The 13,699-nt window shown below is 45.4% G+C and overlaps 1 protein-coding gene across 3 annotated transcripts in view; it reads left to right on the forward strand.

Annotated features, from left to right (window-relative positions):
* Positions 1–13,699, forward strand: part of ATP8B1 (ATPase phospholipid transporting 8B1) — a 275,982-nt gene that overhangs the window by 161,079 nt on the left and 101,204 nt on the right. For all 3 annotated transcript variants that reach the window (XM_029579627.1, XM_029579621.1, XM_029579613.1), the window contains one exon: positions 1,342–1,424. In XM_029579627.1, coding sequence (XP_029435487.1) covers positions 1,342–1,424 — 83 coding nt within the window. The remainder of the gene's footprint in view (positions 1–1,341; positions 1,425–13,699) is intronic.

Genomic DNA, 13,699 nt, shown 5'->3' on the forward strand with positions numbered 1-13,699 from the left:
AGATTAAGCCATAGGTAACGTACCATTTAACGAAAGTACATTTATATATGCTGTTCTAATTGACTGTTTTTTAGGATCCAAAGCAGATCAATCTAAATTATGATTGAGATTTATTTTAGTTATTGTGAGCAGCAGTACACTAACTAACCCCATCATTCATCCAAAAAAGTTAACACGTTGATAACACATGCATTATCAAAAAGGGGCATGTTTATGGAAATTTGTAACTTACCGCTTCGCATAGGTATTATCGCATGGCGTGGTAAACTTAGCACGTACTGTGTTAATCCCTATTTTTCACATCCTGCGTGGGAGTGAGTGAGACTATCTACAAGGCCCTCATAGTAGTTGGTATTTATATCTCTCTAGGAGGGCCACCTGATAGGTCGAGGTGAGGTGTTAGTGGTGGTTTAGGGGCTAGTTTCGCTTGTCATCAAGCTAGATGAGAGAACATAGTAGAAATTTCATCTTTGTGTGAGACTTTCCTCACTCCAAATGGCATCAAATCTTCACCAAGGTGTACTTTGCTGGTCGTATGTCTCACTCTACAAGCGAAACTGGCCCCTAAACCACCACTAACATCTCACCTCGACCTATCAGGTGGCCCTCCTATAGAGAGATAAATAGGTTCACACAGTGAGGCCATCCCCAGAGGCTGTCTTTCTCTTCTCCACTCTACTCCTCTCCTTCTCCCCTCTCCCCCTCTCTCTCCCCAAATCCAGAAATGGCCAAGATGTAATTCAAAAATTTAATGCGAATTGTTATGGCCATTTCAGACATATCGCACAGCTTAAAGCCAGGGAAAAAGGTTATTTCTGCCGTTAAAACCGTGCGATAGCATGCATTATGCTATTGCACTGTGCAATTATGGCCCTTAATTTAACTAAAACCTGCCCAAACTCGTCCCCCTCAAAAATTTGCATTCGCACCATGCGTTACTGTACTTTTCGTATGCATTATGGGGTTAAAGCGTGCATTAATGTGTTATCGTGCATGTTAACGCCGTAACGCATTTTGATAAATGATCCTATAGGTTAGCTAGTTCTGTAAGGATATTGTCTTACAGTGATAGCCATACAAGCTGGCATGTTTATTTAAAACATAAGTACTTGTAAAAAATGTGTTGGCAGTAAAACAAAAAACCCCAAATCTAATAGCTGTATTTTTTCATTCTGATTATTTAATTCTGGAAGAAACATGTTTAGTGAGTTTTTGACATCACCTTCTCTAGGATTACTTCCACCACTGTGGTGCTGTAAACTAGGCATTGCTGTCCTCAGAATTCCAACTGATTCCTATGGCTTTTCTTGTAAACTCTGCTTCTTTTTTTAAATCTTTCAGAGAAACTAACTTGAAGTTCAAGATGTCACTTGAAGTAACTGATCGGCTATTGCAAGAAGAACAAGCGATGGCTGAATTTGATGGTTTGTTCAATAATATAATACTATATTGTGATTTCATAAGTGATCATTTCCATGAGGTCCATATTCAAAAGCTATTTAGATGGATAACAAGTTATCTGTCTAAATGGCTTACACAGTTATATTTAGCCCTTAACAGACTAAATTAGCCAGGTACCTAGTTACCTGGCTAGAATTTAGCCAAAGATGGAGGTGTTCCTGGGGCAGGAAGTAGACGTTTTGGGGTGGAGCAGAGTTAACTGGTTAAGTTAACTCTGAATATCAGTTAGCTAGTTATTTCTGGATTCTATGTTAGCTGTTTAACCAAACCGGCTAATTCTGGTCACATCGTAGAGTTGTCCTAAAGTTAGCTGGATATATTTATCCAGCTAACTAGCCAAGCTGCTCAGCAGCTGAAAATGAACCTGCATGTGTTTTATGGCATGTCTGGGTTGCTCCTATATAAATATCTCACGCTCATAAATTTTCAGGAGGCATACTAAATTTACATAGGGGGATGGTGGGTTTCCTTTTTTGGCAATTTGGCAACTGAAGTTTGGAATTTTGTTGATTTTTCAGAATGTGAGGATAGTTGCTGTTGTAGATATGACATGGACTGTCGGAGCTGTGCTATTGGGTTTTGAGGGTTATGACTGGAGCACTGCTAGGTTTGTTTAAACAAATTTGGCATATTGGTATGTTATTGGACCAATTCAAAATATGTTTGACACATTAGACAAAACACTTTGACTAGTTTTTTTACATATAATTTTCTAATTGGAGCTTTTGCAGATTGTATACCCTGCATGTTGTTCAAAGTACTGCAAAGATAATGTGTACATAAGCTTTTTAAACTAAATAGGATGCTGCTTTACATGTCAGTAGAATACATTTTCCATGAGTAATATAGATCTGTCGCTTAACACCTTAGTGCTATCCCCAGAACCACTCAAGGTTAAACCTGTGGACACTTGGAGGTGCCTGCCAAGCATTGCTCAGGCCTGTCTTACTTATGCACATCCCCCTACACTGGCCACCTTTTGCCCACCAATTAAGTTCCTGCTTGCCTTTGGGCAAGTACTCTGCCTGCAAGCTACTGTTGGGGTTTCTAAGCACTCTGAGACCCCACGCAACCCAAGGAACACAAAGTTCCTAGAAATACACACATAGACCAAATGCAAAATATGTTGGGATCATCAGTCAGTCACAGGACAGTGCTAATAAACGAAAGAATTGCTTAACAAATAACACAAAAACTGAAAAAAAATCTTTTTACAAACAGCAGCAGATAAAACAAGGATTCATGCTAATTAGAAATCTGGGGAGGTTCAGGAGAGGCTGACCTTACAAGAAAGTGCAGAGTTGGGACAGGGTCTTGGCACAGACCCTGTCCCAACCCTGCACTCCCTGCCAATACAAATTTTTGGAAAATTCTAGGCTAGGTTATTCTGGACTTGGTCCTGTATTTAGCCCCTGTACCAGGGGACTCCTTAATGAAACAGTGTATTCTTTAAATACTGGGGATAAATACAGGGTTCCATGGTATCTTTCATATCTCTTCCCCAGTACAGGATCTTTTGATTGGGGCGGGGGCAGAATCAACTCCTGGGTCCTAGGCATTAGTTATCTGTCCCTTAATAAATGCTAGTGAAGCTACATACAGTATTGGTGTTCTAATATAACTTCACTGAGGAAATCATTCAAACATAGAACATGCCATTTCCTACTTGTCTGTCTTGGAAGATACAACCAGGTGCTGAAATCTGTAAACCTGTAACTGTATAAGTAAAATTGTGATCCTTTAATGCATCCTTTAAGGTCCTTTCCTATCTTGGACCTGAACATGAAATTCCCTTCCTCAAAGTGTATTCCATTCCCTTAAGGGCTCCCATTGAAAATCCACAGCTGCTCCTTGAATTCTCTACTGTTCTCTCCTATTTCCTGTGGTACCAGATGGGCAATTTCACAGCAAGTAGATGATGAGCACCTGATGAGTAACCTGCTTCTTGACTTTCCTCCCAGACTTTGGAATTGGTTGGTTACTCATTGGGTATGAGTTTTAAGATTAAAAATACCCTTCTAGGACTCTACTCTAAGGCTTATGGTCTTGCTTTTATAAATTAACAGGAACTAAGCAGAAAAGCTTCTTCCTTCTCAAAAGCATGCTCAAAATCCACACAAACCACTAAGGGGTACCTGTTTTTAGATAGGCTGTTACCCTCTGGCTAACTCTCCTAATATGAGAAGTGCTGTACCAGACACGGTGCATTCCTCTCCCCTCCTTCAAGTGCATTGTCCTTCTACAAGTTCACACCTTCATAGGGATCCCAGAGGGGGCCCCACATGTATAACTAATGAAAACCCAATACATCGGTTTCCTGACCAGTAGCAGTACAGAATGTTGCAGTATTGCACCATCTTGTGGGGAAGTATGCATTCCAGTCCTTACTTTGAGGTACAAGGCAAGTTAACATATTTATTCCTAGCTGCTAGAAATTGAGGAACCCAGCAGGAGCCACACCTCACTACATCTTCTCTTTTCTTGCCCCCCATCCCTCTTTGTGAACCCTATTCATCAGGCAAGAAACTCCTATATCTACCCTTTTCCTTTGCCATTAGTTCCCAATGCCATGCTTTCCACCTAGCTACACCAGGACACCTAGTCAGGTTTTCAATCATGCAAATCTATCTCGTGCATATTCATTGTTGATATCCTGAAACTTAACTGGCTATGTGTGTCCTGAGGACTAGATTGAGAACCCCAGTATGTATAAATGTGTATGTTTGTATATATATATACACACTTTGCAGATTTTGCAAATAGCATATGCTGGAACAACAAAAATATTTTAGTAATTTGTGTTATTTAAGGTGAGTAATAACACCATGATATAACATATTGTTGAGGTTCCTATGGCATTTTAAAAATGACAAAACATCCCGAAATGAAATTAAAATTTCATTTCTGTCCCACTTTTTGTGACCGGTAGGCCATTTCAGAGCAGATTACAATAGGGTTAGAGGGGCTGCTAAAGCAGATAAAAATAAATTGCAGTAGAGTTAAACTAAAGCTTAGTGGTTGTATGCATAGATATTGTAGGCTGGAATTAGATACATGTCTCTTCCTAGCGTGTAGCCAGATGGACTCAAGACCAGTGGGTTATGTGCTCTTCTGCTAGCAGATGGGAGATGGAGTCAGATTTCAAAGCTGACATCATCCTAGATATACCCCTGCAGTGACCTCCGCTCCCCAGTATCTCTCAGTCTCCTAGCAGATGTGGGCACTATCCCACACACTAGCACAGTGTTAGGAAATTACAGCAAGAAGACAAAATTTACCTTAAGAAGACTAGTCCCGCTCTCCTGCGGTGATACCCAAGGGTCCCTCCCCCACTTGAGAATTCCTGAGGTGATTTCGATATCCCTCAGAGGTGTGCCTTGGTCCGGTAGCCCGTAACCCCAGCGTGGACTTGGCCCCTAGAATGGTTGAAAGGCAGCAGGTGCACATCCGAGCACGGTGGTGAAGGAAAAACCCTCTCTTTCCCCCCCCCCCCCCCCCACAGATGGAGACTGTCCCAGCACGTGATCGGTAAGCACAGAGACCAGGTAAGAGGAAAACTTTGAACTAAGGGTTCCGATTTCAAATTTCACCCAGCGTGGTAAAAGGGAGCACCAATCGGGTTGAGTAGCCTTGGTTGGGTAGGCCCCGGACCGGTGCAGGGGGTCCGGACATATGGAGACCCTCGGGGGGGGGGGGGCGTGCCATCTTATGCGCGGGGGTGACGGCACCATCTTCCCTTCTTGTCTGGTGGTACGCGCAGAGCAGGCTGGTCAGTCAATGCGCCCAACTTGTGCACCTTCAACGTAGACACGCGCAAAACTGCGTGCATAACTAAGGGCACAGCTGCGCTTAAAGCTACACGCACGCATTGTGCTCATGCGCATAACTGCGCGTACATTGAAGCACATTACCTCTGCGCCTAGACAGAGGCAATGGTACTGGCGTCCAAGAAGCCCAGAAGGCACTCTCTTTGCACAGCCTGTCACATCAGAGCTGCATAGCCTGAACTGGAGTCCTGCCTGTGTCATTGCAAAGAAGCCCAGGGGGCACCAAAGCCTGTTCCCTCACTGTCTGAGGATGGGACCGGAACTACTACATATGATAGCACCCCAGAGCTGTGCAACTCCAAAACTGCTTCTCCACAAGAGGGCACCTCAGGTGTCCCGACTCCAACTCCCCCTGGGATTAACATGGACCCAGGAACCTTCTCCTGGTTAGAATTTTTCAAGGGGCTGTGAGCCTTTGTTCTGGCGCAATCAGCCCTGGCTGTGGCCTGGGTGCATCCCCTGCCGGAAGCACAAGATACTCCCGGCCCTGCTCAGATGCCTCGAGATATGCCTCGCCTAACCAAGAATTTCCCTGACAGGGACCCGGACAACTCAGATAATGGTGGCTCTCTGGAAGAAGGAGAAATCCCTCCAGGCCTGGAACCATACAGAACCATGCTTCACTTCTTCCACTGGGATGAATTACCAGCCCTTGTTTCCCAGACTCTGGGTATTCCAGGCACAGACCCTTTGGCGGAACCAAAGAAGAACCCCATCTTGGTGTCCCTTTGTAAGGCCTCATGCTACTTTCCAATGATGGAAGCCATCCAGGAACTGATTGACCTGGAGTGGGATGCTCCGGAGGCCAGCTTTAAAGGAGGTCAGACCTTGGAAGTCTTGTACCCTCTGGAACCAGCAACCAAGGAATGCCTGCGCTTCCCAAAAGTGGACGCCATGGTCTGTGCCGTCTCAAAGCGAAACTATTGAACCTGCAGCAGCCTTCCTGATGGACACAAACTCAGATCTGGTGCAGACCTCAGCCAGAGGAATAGCCTCAGTAGTGGCGGCCAGAAGACAGTTATGGTTGCGGAATTGGTCTGCTGACATGACCTCTAAAGTGAATCTCACAAGAATGCCCTTTAAAGGATCTCTCTTATTCGGAAGCGAATTGGAGAAGTTAGCCAGCAAGTGGGGTGAATCTCCAGTACCTCGGCTACCGGAGCACATCTAGGGGCAGAGGCTTTCAACGCTTTCGACCCTACAGAAACTCTGCATTCCAGGCACCTCGTCCCTCCTCCGCAAGGTCCCAGCCCTGTCGGAACCAACAAATCAAGAGGAACAGGCCTGGGGGATGGGCCGACCCATCCACAGGAAGATGAAATAGGGGGTCGACCTTCCCTCTTCTACCAATGATGGGTCAAGATCACATTGGACAAATAGGCACTAAACATCATTCAAGAAGGTTACTCTCTGGAGTTCTGCAGCATCCCTCGGGACAAATTTATGATATCACCCTGCCATTCACGCACCAAGAGACTGGCATTGGAAGCCACTCTGACAAGACTACTCAGTCTGAAGGCTATAACTCATATTCCTACATCCCAACAAAATACGAGGTGTTATTCCATCAATTTTATCGTCCCAAAGAAAGAAGGCTCATTCCGACCCATCTTGGATCTCAAGAACGTAAACAGTCATCTGCGGATACTACACTTCCGCATGGAGACGGTCTGCTCCGTAATAATGGCAGTACAGCCAGGAGAGTTCCTAACCTCCCTGGACCTCTCCGAAGCCTACCCTCACATCCCAGTCCACCAAGATCACCAGTGTTTTCTACACTTTGCGGTACTGGGACACTATTACCAGTTCCGAGTGCTATCCTTCAGATTAGCAACCACCCCCAGAATATTCTCCAAAATTATGGTGGTTGTGGCAGCAACACTGAGGAAGGAAGGGATCTTGGTACACCCTTACTTGGACGACTGGCTGATCAGGGCAAAGCCTTTGGAAGAAAGCAGACAGGTGACCAGCAGATTCAAGAACCTACTGCAGGAACTTGGGTTGTGAACACGGCTAAGAGCAACCTACAACCCTCTCAGTCTCTAGAGTATCTGGGGCCTGTTTCGACACCAAACAGAACAAGGTCTTCCTCCCTCACCTGAGCAGAAGGAAGCTGATGGAACAATTACGACGATTGATGCCCAGTACACGTCCCAAGGTATGGGTCTATCCAAGTCCTCTGGCTCATGCCATCAAACCTGTTGGTCGTTCCATGGTTAAGGGCTCACATGCGATCTCTCCCGCGCTCCTTACTGTCACGCTGGAACCCACTGTCCCAGAACTACTCAATTCACCTCCAGCTACCAACAGAGGTATGTTCTCAGCTTCAGTGTTGGCTACAGGAAGACCACTTGAGCAGGGGAGTAAGCCTATCCCCACAGAACTGGATCGTGCTCACCACAGATGCGAGCCTACGAGGGTGGGGAGCCCACTGTCAGGAACTGACTGCCCAGGGACAATGAAACAAGGAAGAGGTGGGATGGAACATAAACCGCCTGGAAGCTCGAGCAGTCAGACTAGCATGCCTGCGATTCAGCCACAGGCTCAGAGGGCAAGCGATCTGAGTAATGTCTGACAACGTTACAACGGTTGCCTACATCAACCACCAGGGAGGAACCAGAAGCCAGCAGCTGTCTCTGGAAAATAGACCTCATGACATGGGTAGAGGGAAAACCTACAAGGGATCGCTGCCTCCCACATCACAGGGAAAGACAACATCTCAGCAGAGAAAGCCTGGACCCAGGGGAATGGGCGCTGTCAAACAGAGCATTCCAACTGATAGTAAATCACTGGGGTCTCCCAGCCATGGACCTACTTGCCACCTCTCTCAATGCCCAAGTCCCCAGATTCTTCAGCTGAAGACTAGAGCTGCACTCCCAAGGGATAGACGGCCTCATCCAGACCTGGCTAGAGGAGGACTTACTGTACGCCTTCCCCCCCATGGCCACTACTGGACAAGGTCATCCGCAAGATAGGATACCACAGGGGACTAGTTCTTCTAGTGGCCCCGAATTGGCCAAGATGCCCATGATATGCAGACATGCAAAGACTCCTTGCGGGGAGCCCTCTGTGACTACCTCCACGCAGGGCCCGATTCTTTACGAAGATCCGTCTCGATTCTCTCTTATGGTCTGGCCTTTGAGAGGACTCGCCTGAAGAAGCGCAGTTACTCGAAGGCCATGATTGACACCCTGCTCCGCGTGCGCAAGTTCTCAACATAGCTGGCATACATACGGATCTGGAGAATATTCAAAGCCTGGTGTGAGGATCGCGGGGTATCCTTGTGGATGGCTAAGATGCCCATGATTCTGGAATTTCTATAGGACGATATGAAGTCACTCAACGCCCTTTCTACCAAAAGTGGTCTCAGAGTTTAATTTGAATAATACCATCTCCGGAGGAACACAAGGACTCGAAGACTACCACCTTACTCGCCATCTAAATGTTGGCAGACTCCTGATGCGATACCTGGAACAATCTGAACAGGTTCGCAAAACAGATCACCTGTTTGTCCTCCACAGCGGGAAGAATCAAGGTGAAGCTGCTTCGTGAGCGACCATAGCTTGCTGGATCAAGGAAGTAATCAAGGCAACTTAAATAGAGGCAGGAAAGCCCTTACCCCTACAGGTTAAGGTTCATTCTACTAGGGCCCAGGTAGCATCCTGGGCAGAAGCCAAATTAGTTGCCCGCCGAGTTCTGTCGAGCGGCGACGTGGTCCTCCTTACACACCTTCTCCAGGTTCTTCCGCCTGGATATTCAGGCATGAGAAGATGCAGCCTTCACAAGGGCAGTACTAAGTGGGCCACGGGCAGCTCCCGCCCTGTCCGGGAGTAGCTTTTGAACATCCCACTGGTCCTGAGTCAATCTGGCTTCATGCTAGGAAATGGAGAAATTACTTACTTGATAATTCTGTTTTCCTTAGTGTAGAAAGATGGACTCAGCATCCCGCCCACGGCTGCCCCCAGAGAAAGAGGGCCTTGGAAAATGAACCTCGAGATTAAATCAAATATGGGTAAGCTGTTGCCTACCTCTAAGGACACCTGCAGTGAGTCTGGGGTCAGCGTTAACTTGGTTGAGTGCACTGGCGGTCTCCAGTTTTTGAAATCAGTTGAGTGAGTTTAATCAAGTTTAATCAGTTTTAGAAAGTTGTTCATGCAAGATATATATCCACAATGGCTTTTCAGGAGGATACTGAGGAGCTGAGGTCTCTGCAGGGGTATATCTAAGGTGATGTCAGCTTTGAAATCTGACTCAGTCTCCCATCTGCTAGCAGAAGAGCACATAACCCACTGGTCCTGAGTCCATCTGTCTACATTAAGGAAAACGAAATTATCAGGTAAGTAATTTCTCCATTAGGGTATAAAGGAAACAAAAATTGGAGGTGGGTGAAGGTTATATATCTGCTGGGTTGGCCTATTTGGAGAGTGTGGGTTTGTGGCTTTGACTGAAGAGCAATGTTTTCAGCTGGTGATAAAGCACTATGTTAGTGGCTGGTAAGAAAGTAGGGAAAGAGTTCCATAGATCAGGTGTTGCTCCACTGACCACAAAGGCTTACATGATGCATTCTTAAAAGTGCCTAAGATTTACAGCAGTTCCACCGTACAAATCAACAATTCCACTATGTCACTGTAGAAAATTTTTAAATGCTATTAACACAATTTTCATGACCGCCTAGAAGCCAGTGTGTTTTGAGTAAGGGATGTGATGAGTAAATTTCTGGTTTTACAAATAATTCATGTCCGTTAAATTTTACAGTAGATGTGCATTCCAGTACATTATCCACAGATGTACACAGTACAAATACATGTGTATTTCTATCACCACACAATCCGTAGCCAATTTCCAAAGGAATCTACCTGGATACTTTCTTTGAAAATCAACCACAAGCCACATAGATACAAAAGCATCTATGTATCTTGCATCTAAGCAGCTTAGTGTTAGTTGCTCTTTTAAAGGGGATATTTTCCCCAAGCTATCCAGGGACTAAGTACCTAACTAGTAACTATCTCTTGTGGTTCTCTGAAATAGATGCTTAGCGCCAACAGATGTGTACAAAATCTTTTTGTTTAAATGCTATAAAGTAATATAACACCATCTTATGGAGAGAGAGACTGACAGTGCTATGCAAAGCACTAGTATAAAATTCTCTCTCAAATGATTTCACTGATAAGTGTAAAATCCTATATATTGTCGTCGTTCCATCCCAAAACTAGGTTACATAATTGTCAAAATTTCTATGATTGGGTTTCTACTATAAATTAATTTGAATGGCTGTGTGCTCTCACTTTCCTTATTAATTAGCCCTTGCTTCATATGCAAATGTTATCTTGGGGCTTGTTACTAGCTGCAGTCTCTGCATGGTCTTGGTCCATTCTAAATTATCTGCTGTAACCCTGTGGCCCAGTTCTTTTATGTTAATACAGCATTTATATCTAGTTTCTCTCCCTGTGGCATATGCCTGTCTAGCAAAAACAAAGCACAAGTGTCATGTTAGCAATTATAAAGCTACTTATGATAAAAAAAACAAACAAAAAAAAAAACTTAGAACAAGAATGACGACTTCTTGTGTGACATGTCAAAAAGTGTTTCTTTGCCTCTTCACCATTTTCCATGACAAGTAATGGGACTCTGTATACCCACTACCCCTCTCTACGCTCTGATGTTAAGCACGTTTTCAAAATTATTTATTTATTTTATTTAAAGAATCTTCTATACCGAAGTTAGTCGAAACATCACCTTGGTTTACATGGAACAAAAGCAATGGAAATTACAAGTAACAGGGGAAGGGTAGGGGGTACAATAAACCAAAAGGAGAGCAGAGAAGAATAGGAACAATATGAATAATTAACAAGGGAACTATAAAGTCATAAAAAACAAGGTCATAGTCAAATTCAGATCATGATCTATCACAATTCAATATTCGTCAAGGGTTTTGGGGAAAGGCTTGTTTGAATAGCCAGGTTTTGAGTTGGGCTCTGAATTTGGTGATGCAAGGTTCAAGTCTGAGGTGGGTTGGGAGTGAGTTCCAGTGCACAGGTCCAGCAATGGAAAGCGTCCGATCCCTTGTAGCTGTGAGGTGTGCTTTCTTTAGGGATGGCACATGGAGGGACCCTTTGTTTGTGGTCCTTGTTGGTCGATTTGAGCAGGCGAATTGGAGGGGGTCTACCAGCCAGTTGGAGTGATGGGAGTATAAGGCTTTATGGATAATGGTCAGGGATTTATAGAGGATACGGGAGGGAATAGGGAGCCAATGAAGGTCCTTCAGGCTAGGGGAGATGTGGTCGTATTTGTGAGCGTTGGAGAGGGTTCTGGCTACAGCGTTCTGTAGCATTTGGAGGGGCTTTATGGAGCAGTAGGGTAGGCCAAGAAAGAGGGAGTTACAGTAGTCCATCTTGGATGCCAGTGTAGCCTGGACGACAGTGCGGAAGTCACTAGCGTGAAGGAGAGGTTTCAGGTTTTTTAATACTTTAAGTTTGAAGAAACCCTCTTTGAGTGTGGCACTGATGTGTTTTTTGAAGTTCAGTTGTTGGTCAATTAGGACCCCTAGGTTCCTTGCGCAGGGCTGAGCATGAGGAATCTTGACAGCAGAGTCCGTTGTGAGTGCGGGGTTGGTAGGGAGGTGATGGGATATGAGGAGGAGTTCAGTTTTGGCAGTGTTTAGAGCAAGATGGAGGTTGGTAAGTAGGGAATTGATGGCAGCGAGATGGTTTCCCCAGGATTCAAGGTCATCAGATAGGGTGCCTTGAATGGGTATGATGATTTGCACATCATCAGCATAGAGAGAGAATTTGAGGCCAAGTTCTGATAAAAGGGGGTGAGGTAAATGTTAAAGAGGGTAGAAGAGAGGGAGGAGCCTTGGGGGACTCCTTGGGCGAGGGCGTAGTGAGAGGACTAAGCATTGCCTATTTTTATGGTGAATTGCCTATTGTCAAGGTAGGATGAGAACCACTTAAGGGCTGTGCCGGAAAGGCCAATGTCAGTTAGGTGGGCAAGGAGATGGGTGTGATTTATGGTATCGAACGCTGCTGAAATGTCCAGTAGGGCAAGAATGTAGCTGTGACCTTGATCCATTCCCCTGAGTAAGTAGTCGGTCAAGGAAAGTAAGAGGGTCTCAGTGTTAAGGTGTTTACGGAAGCCAAATTGGGAGGGGTGGAGAAGGTTGTGAGTTTCAAGGAATTCTGTAAGTTGCGAGTTGACTAACTTCTCCATGACTTTTGAGATGAATGGGAGATTGGAGATGGGGCGAAAGTTGGCAGGGTCCTTGGGGTCAAGAGCGGGTTTTTTGAGCAGTGGTTTGACCACGGCATGCTTGAGTGGAACAATGCCTGAAGAGAGGGAGCAGTTGAAGACATCATCTCTAAACCCATTGCTGATGTTAAGTATAGTGAGGAGGGCTTTGGTAGGGATAGTGTCTGAGGGATGAGTTGCAGGTTTCATCTTTTTGAGGATAGATGCGATTTCAGTAGATGAAACGAGTTCAAGGTCGTTAAAGGGGGACAAGGGTGGGGCAGGGCCTGTGGCAGCGGGGAGCGAAGATGGAGTGGGGGGAAATTGGAGGAGGATGGTTGCGATTTTGTCATGAAAGTAGCGTCCCAGTTCTTCACATTTGCTGCTGGCTTCGCTGTCAGGAATAGGGGGGGATGTGTGTTTGGTAAGGGTAGAAACATAGGTGAAGAGGGCTTTGGGGTTATATTTGTAATCGTGGATTCTTAGGGCGTAGTAGTCTCATTTGGCTTTAAGGGTGGCTAGCCTATAGAGATGTAGTGAGGATTTGAATATGGATGCTTTTTGCGGGGATGGGTCTTTACGCCATGTGCGTTCTTTCTGCCTGAGCTCATATTTCATTGGTTTAAGGTCTGGGGAGTACAATGGGTTTTGCTTTTTTGCCGATGGTTTAATTTTGTGTGTGGTGATAGGGCACAGTTTGTTTGCGATATCTAGGGTGATGTGGCTCCAAGAGTCTACGGCTGCGTTCGGAGTTGAGCAGTTGAGTTTCAACGAAAAGCTGGCGAAGGCTGAGGTGAGGTCCTCACTGGGGCAGGATTTTCTGTAGACAAAAGATGTAGTGGAGGGGGGGATTGGATGGTTTGGGTATCTTTATAGAGAGGGATTAATTGACAATAGCATGATTGGACCATGGGACAGGGGTACAGCGTGGCTTAGAGGATAGATTGATGCTGGAGTTGACAAAGAGGAGGTCCAAGGTGTGCCCTGCTTTGTGCATGGGGAAGGTGATGACTTGGGTGAAGCCGATGGCTTTGCAGGAGGAGGAGTGGGGGGTAGCATCAACATGGAGGTTGAAATCCCCCAGGATAATAGCAGGGGCATCGCTGTTGATGTTATTGGAGATTAATTCAATAAGGGGGGAGGGATTGTGTTCGAGAATGCTAGGGGGGGGCATATACTAGGCA

The sequence above is a fragment of the Rhinatrema bivittatum genome, chromosome 1 (genome assembly GCF_901001135.1).
Source record: "Rhinatrema bivittatum chromosome 1, aRhiBiv1.1, whole genome shotgun sequence".
In the NCBI taxonomy this organism is placed as follows: Eukaryota; Metazoa; Chordata; class Amphibia; order Gymnophiona; family Rhinatrematidae; genus Rhinatrema; species Rhinatrema bivittatum.